The sequence below is a fragment of the Nanorana parkeri genome, unplaced genomic scaffold, assembly GCF_000935625.1.
Source record: "Nanorana parkeri isolate BGI_ZX_2015 unplaced genomic scaffold, ASM93562v1 scaffold995, whole genome shotgun sequence".
Classification (NCBI taxonomy): domain Eukaryota; kingdom Metazoa; phylum Chordata; class Amphibia; order Anura; family Dicroglossidae; genus Nanorana; species Nanorana parkeri.
Genome location: NW_017307263.1, coordinates 388282 through 394281, shown reverse-complemented (window position 1 = coordinate 394281; position 6000 = coordinate 388282). Strand labels below are relative to the sequence as shown.

The 6000-nt window shown below is 45.7% G+C and overlaps 1 protein-coding gene across 1 annotated transcript in view; it reads left to right on the top strand.

Moving 5' to 3' along the window:
* The window catches only part of GNAI3 (G protein subunit alpha i3), a 57135-nt gene that overhangs the window by 45358 nt on the left and 5777 nt on the right, over positions 1–6000 (top strand). The window contains exons 7-8 of the mRNA XM_018566989.1: positions 4010–4163; positions 4282–4479. Coding sequence (XP_018422491.1) covers positions 4010–4163; positions 4282–4472 — 345 coding nt within the window. The 3' untranslated portion in view covers positions 4473–4479. The remainder of the gene's footprint in view (positions 1–4009; positions 4164–4281; positions 4480–6000) is intronic.

The following is a 6000-nucleotide window of genomic DNA, read 5'->3' as shown; positions in this document are numbered from 1 at the left end:
CTATGTGATAGCAAAATATGTGACAGGTCCTCTTTATGGAGACATGAGGGGTCTCCAAGACCCCCTAATGCAGGGGTGTGGAATTCGTATCGCCCGGGACATGTAGTTCCGGGCGCCGGGCAAGTGGTTTTTGCACTGTTTTAGCCCTGCTACGGACAAGTAGCAGGGCTGGTTTTCTTTGAGCGCCGAGAGCGGCGCTGCCAGCGGGGGGCGTGGAGAGCGAGGGGCGGGGACGAAGCGCTGAGAGCTGCTGGGGACGGAGCAGAGGGCGTGGAGCGTTGTGACGGAGCGAGGGGGTGGAGCCGTGACGGAGCGAGGGGCGTGGAGCCGTGACAGAGCAGTGACAAAGCCGGACGGTGGATCAGTGACCGGCTCTGTAGCCTCCCCCAGCCTCTGTCCACGGCGGCCGCTGCTTGTTCCTGTCACAGGAGTTCTAGCAACAGTGCTGTGCTAGAACTCCTGTGTTGGAGGTGACAGGGTCAATAAAGAGTACCTGTCACCTCCAAATGCTATCACACAGGGGGTTATTATTCCCTGTGTGATCGCAATACAGTTGAGTTTAAAAAAAAAAAAAAATTAAAAAGAAAAAGTACAAAATATTAAAAATGTAAAAAATAAAAAGGCAATTAAGTAAAAATAATAAAACAAATGAAAATTTTTTACAAAGTAAATAAAAATAGAAAAAATTAAAACCAGCCCCATTGCCCCATCTGCACGCGAATAAATGCGCAGTGTTTTCAACTGCAATCGTGTGCAACCGCACGGGCAGGGCGGTATTGCAGCAGGAAAACGCGCAATCTGCCGGGCATGACTGGGGTGCCATTAGAAAATAATGGCACTGCCAGCGCGATCGGCAGTGGTGTGCGCTCCGTGACTGCACGGTCATCGTGCACGAAACCAAGCGGATGGCTGGGTGGTCACGGAATCCCACACCACCGCCGATCGTGCTGTCAGTGCCATTATTTTCTAATGGCACCCCTGTCGTGCCAAGCAGATTGCGCGTTTTTCCTGCTGCACTACCGCCGCAGGCGATCACGGTTGAAAACAGTGCGCGGTGCATGTTGTAAAAATAGGTACATCTACCTTTTTTTCAGCGATTGCCACGCAGATGTAACCCCATACATGCGGATGCAACCGCTGTATGCAACCGCACACGATTGCACATCCTGGGAATTCCCAAGTCTGCACCAACCCTAAAGGATATATTCACTTTCCCAAGTAATTTGGGAATTACCCGCACACATCTCCCTCCCACTAGACTTACCTTTCGGCGAACGGTCCTTCCCGTCCACCAGTACGGGTGTACTATCTGTACCTGTTCCATGTATTCTGAATTTCGCTCGCAAATTGCAGGCACTCGTTGGTCAATGCAGTCAACTGACGGCACTGACCAATGGGAAGCGCTTCTTAGCACTGCTAAATACAGTTTTGGTTAAAATTATTTTTTTGTATCAGGACAAGAAGATTTTCATGAGCGACAAGTAGATTCGGCCCCCGCTTTAGTTCTTGGACAAGTAGTTTTTTCCAAAATTTCCACACCCCTGCCTAATGTCACCTAGGACCCCCCAAAAGAAGCTGATGAAGCACAGATCTGCTCCATCAGCTTCTTTCCAGCTTCTGAAGCTGGAGAGTGACACAAGAATGCGGAAGTGACGTATTATACAACACTTCCGCATTCTTGCAGAGGAGAGTGGACCGGAGGGAGCTCGTGTACCGAGCTCCCGGTGATCCCGGGATCAGCGGGACAACGGCGAGGGGGGCAACCGATCGGTACCCCATACACATGATCCCTGGTAACAGGCATCGCTGCCTGTTTTTAAATACCGGCCATTTCCCACGCGCGAGGGGGCGTGTCTGAGCGGTCGCCCGCTCAGATCTAGAGAGCTCCCGGCCGGCCGTTTTTTTTTTACTACGGCCGGCCCGGAGGCAGTTAAAGCCTAACTATATCGTTCAGCATTGATGGTGCCTTTCCATATGTGCAAGCTGCCCATTCCATATGAACTAATGCACCCCCATACCATAAGAGATGCAGGCTTTTAAACTGCAGATGCAGGCTTTTAGACATCTTTGCCCTAAGACTTGACAAAGAGGTTGTGCCTCGAAACGCGTAGTCATCACGATATAGCGAGCCTGTCTGTGCACAGCGTCCACCCACTCAGACGCCCTGTCGATACTTTGCCCACTGATCTGACTCCACTATACACGCACCGAACACAGCCGCTCGCGGTCCCGGTTCCACAACCGCCGCGGTCCTTCCCCCCTTAGCCGCCGTGGCCCGGCCTGGCCAGCCGTGCACGCGTGCCGCTAGGAAACTTCACAGCGCCCCCTCATCCATCCACTGCTGCAGCATTCGGCTTTGGACTTCCTCTGTACACCGGTCATTGCTTCACCATCCTCGACACATTTGCAGACTTCCAACTGTAAGTTACACATATTTGTTCTTTCTCTCATGAATAGATGCCATTCAATATCGGGTAGTAGCGCTCTTTTTTGTTTGTTTCTGTTTACCATTCGAATTTGCAGGGTTCTCTCCCTGTCAGTGAGAGCCTGCACACAATAATTCATAGCCCGTGATTTTTCCAGTGACTAAGTATCAGTTGTGCGCTTATGGTTTTTTGTTCTGAGGCTTTTAAACTGAGCACTGATAAATAGCTGGAAGGTCCCTCTCCTCTTTAGTCTGGAGGACGCGTTGCCCATGGTTGCCAAAAAGAATGTCAAATTTCCATTCGTGTGACCACAGAACAGTTTTCCACTTTGTGACAGACCATTTTAAATGAGCTTTGGCCCAGAGAAGACGGCAGTTTTTTTGCATCGGGTTCATATATGGCTTCTTCTTTGCATATTAGAGCTTTAACTTGCATTTTTGGATGGCACAGCAAACTGTGTTCACAGACAGTGATTTTTTTTAAAAGTATTCCTGAGCCCATGCAGTGATGTTCACAGAATCATGCCTGTTTGTAACAGTGCCGTCTAAGGGCCTGAAGATCAAGGGCATCCAATATTGCGTTTCGGCCTTGCCCTTTTGCGCACATAGATTTTCTCCAGATTCTGTAATGTAGTATATTAGATAATAAATGTACTCTAGATGATATATTTGAAGTTTTCGTTGAGGAACATTATTCTGAAATTGTTTGACAATTTTTAGATGCAGCTTTTCACAGATTGGTGAACCTCTGCCCACCTCTACTTCTGAGGCACTCTGACTCTCTAAGATGCTCTTTTTGTATCCAATCATGTTACTGGCCTGTTGCCAATTATTAGTTGCAGAATGTTCTTCCAGCTTTTCCTTGTTAGTACCACTTACTTTGCCAGCTTTTTGTTGCCCTGTCCCAACTTTTTTGAGGTGTGTTGCTGTCATCAATTTCAATGATCTTTTTTTTTTAAATGTAAAATTGTACAATTTTTCTATTTTACATGTCTTCTATTTTGTCTTGTGAATAAAATATTGGTTATCGAGATTTGCAAATCATTGCATTCTGTTTTTAATGTATATTTTCTCATCCCAACTTTTTTGGAATTGGTGTTGTACTATGTCAGCTGCTACTTTGTCCACTGCTACTGCAATATCCTCCTCTGCTTCTTCCAGTCCCCATAATTTTCTTCATTCATTGGACTGCTTGTGATGATGTAACTTCTGCGCATGCGCAGAGGAGTTACGTCGTCCTCGGCAACCAGCTTGATTCCTGGCACACTGCAGATGCTAGGAAGGACCCAGGGTAGTACACTGTACAGTGCATGCACCGAACAGCGTACACTAGAGAGAAAAAAAAACTGTTAGATGTTAGAAACGGCAGTTTTTTGTCAGAGAAGACTTGGCGTGTCTATTCTGACATTACAAAAATATTAATTTCTAACAGTTTTTGCGGGTTTTTTTTTATTTTAGGTTTACTTCCGCTTTATCAGGTGACCTAATTTGTCATGAAAAAAACTGGGTACATTATTTTGTAGGTTTTGGTTTATGCCTAAATTGCTGATTTCACAAATAGTCTCACTATTCTTCCTTTTACAGAACCGTATGCATGAAAGTATGAAGCTGTTTGACAGCATTTGCAACAACAAATGGTTTATTGAAACCTCCATAATTCTCTTCTTAAATAAAAAGGATTTGTTTGAGGAGAAGATAACTAGGAGTCCACTGACCATCTGCTATCCAGAATACTCAGGTATATGATCAACAGGACATCCCCCTGGTGGGGTGAAAATGGTGGGTGCTGCCCATCCAGCCTTCCATGAGATTTGGAATTGTCTAATACCTTTTCCTGTAAAACTCACTTTTTTCAGGTGCTAATTCTTATGAAGAAGCTGCAGCTTATATCCAATGTCAGTTTGAGGACCTAAACAGAAGAAAGGGCTCAAAGGAGATTTACACACACTTCACGTGTGCAACAGATACAAAGAATGTCCAGTTTGTGTTTGATGCAGTCACCGATGTGATCATAAAGAGCAACCTTGTTGAGTGTGGCCTGTATTAATCTGGAGGTAAGATAAGCTGTATGCTTGGAATACACACTTTGTTAATCTAACACAATGTGGAAAATAATTATTTGATCCCCTGCAGATTTTGTAAGTTTGCCCACTTACAAAGAAATTAAAGGTGTATATAATTTGTATCATAGGTGTATTTTATATGATAGAGACAGAATATCAACCAAAAATCCAGAAAAAATACATGGTACAAATTAGGGATACACCAATACCGGTTTTTCGGTATCGAGTACGAGCACCGATATTTATATTTCGGTACTTCCGGTAGCATAGAGCCGGCTTCCCGGGCAATCGGGAAGCCAGGCGGCGTGTCATTACCCACCGCCCGGCTTCTTGATTGCCCAGGAAGCCGACACCATTCTGTTTGGCCAGCTGGGTGCTGATTGGCCGGCATCGAGGCCGGCCAAACAGATCTGACAATATGGTGACACGACCCCCACCCTGCAGGCACCTCATTTCCCTCACATAGATCATTAGCAGCATTCATTACCGTACCAGTCCCTCGGCCAGCTGGTCAGACACCGCTCTCCGGGATCTGCCCACGTCTCCTGTGTACAGCGCCCACGTGATCGGCCCGCAGACTGCTCAGCACTCTCATTCAGAAATCCTGTGCATGCGCGTTCTTGTGCTCCAGTTGAAGGTAAAGGACTATTACACACTCCCAGATAAAATTATTCACAGCACCTTTTAACTATTGCCCACTTTTAAAAAAAAAAAGGTTTTTGGGGGAGTTTTTGTGCATCACAGAAATGTAAAATAAAGACTTCATTGGTAATAAGCTGTTGATGCTTAGTCTAGTAAAATAAATCACAAGTATTGTGCAACATTGTTTCTCATTCATCAAGGGACATAGAAATCTGTTATTCGGAAATTATTGAACACTGGCAAAAAAGAAGCTTTTGGTCAGCCAGGTATAACCCCTTCTACTGCTTCTCTTTTTGCTGGTGTCCTAGGAGAATGGATGCTCTTTTCTTTAATGAGAAACACTACAATTTAATTTTTTACAAGATCTTTTTTGCTTTGTTAGAATCAATTTGCTTCCTGCTGAGCTCAGCTTTTTTGCAGCTTTCTAGATCAAGGTTTCCTCAGTAATATCCTTTGGAGGCTGTACCCGGACCCTGCTGGATTGGAAATTGTAGCGCTTGCCTGGAATGTGTCCTTCAGGCATTGTTCTCTGCTTGTGGTGCTTTACAGACCTATGTGTGCTGTGTTAGCTGCAGAGCGCTTTGCGGAACCAGAGCTGTGGCACAGCCTCTGATGTGTCCCAGTCTTTGAAGACTCGCTTTGTGAGTATGCCCAAGGATGAGAAGAATATAACCTGCAATGTAACATTTTGTTATTGGGCTTTGTTTGTGGTGCTTTCCGGGCCCTTGTGTTGGCCTCCTAGCACTCTCCAGGTGCAGGGCTGTGCTAATTCCTGAAGAACTCCATGTAGCTGAGGATTGGGAACTGCTACATTAATGATACTGTTAATTGTATACAGTGACCTAATCACCTCCAGCCTTCGAACCTGTC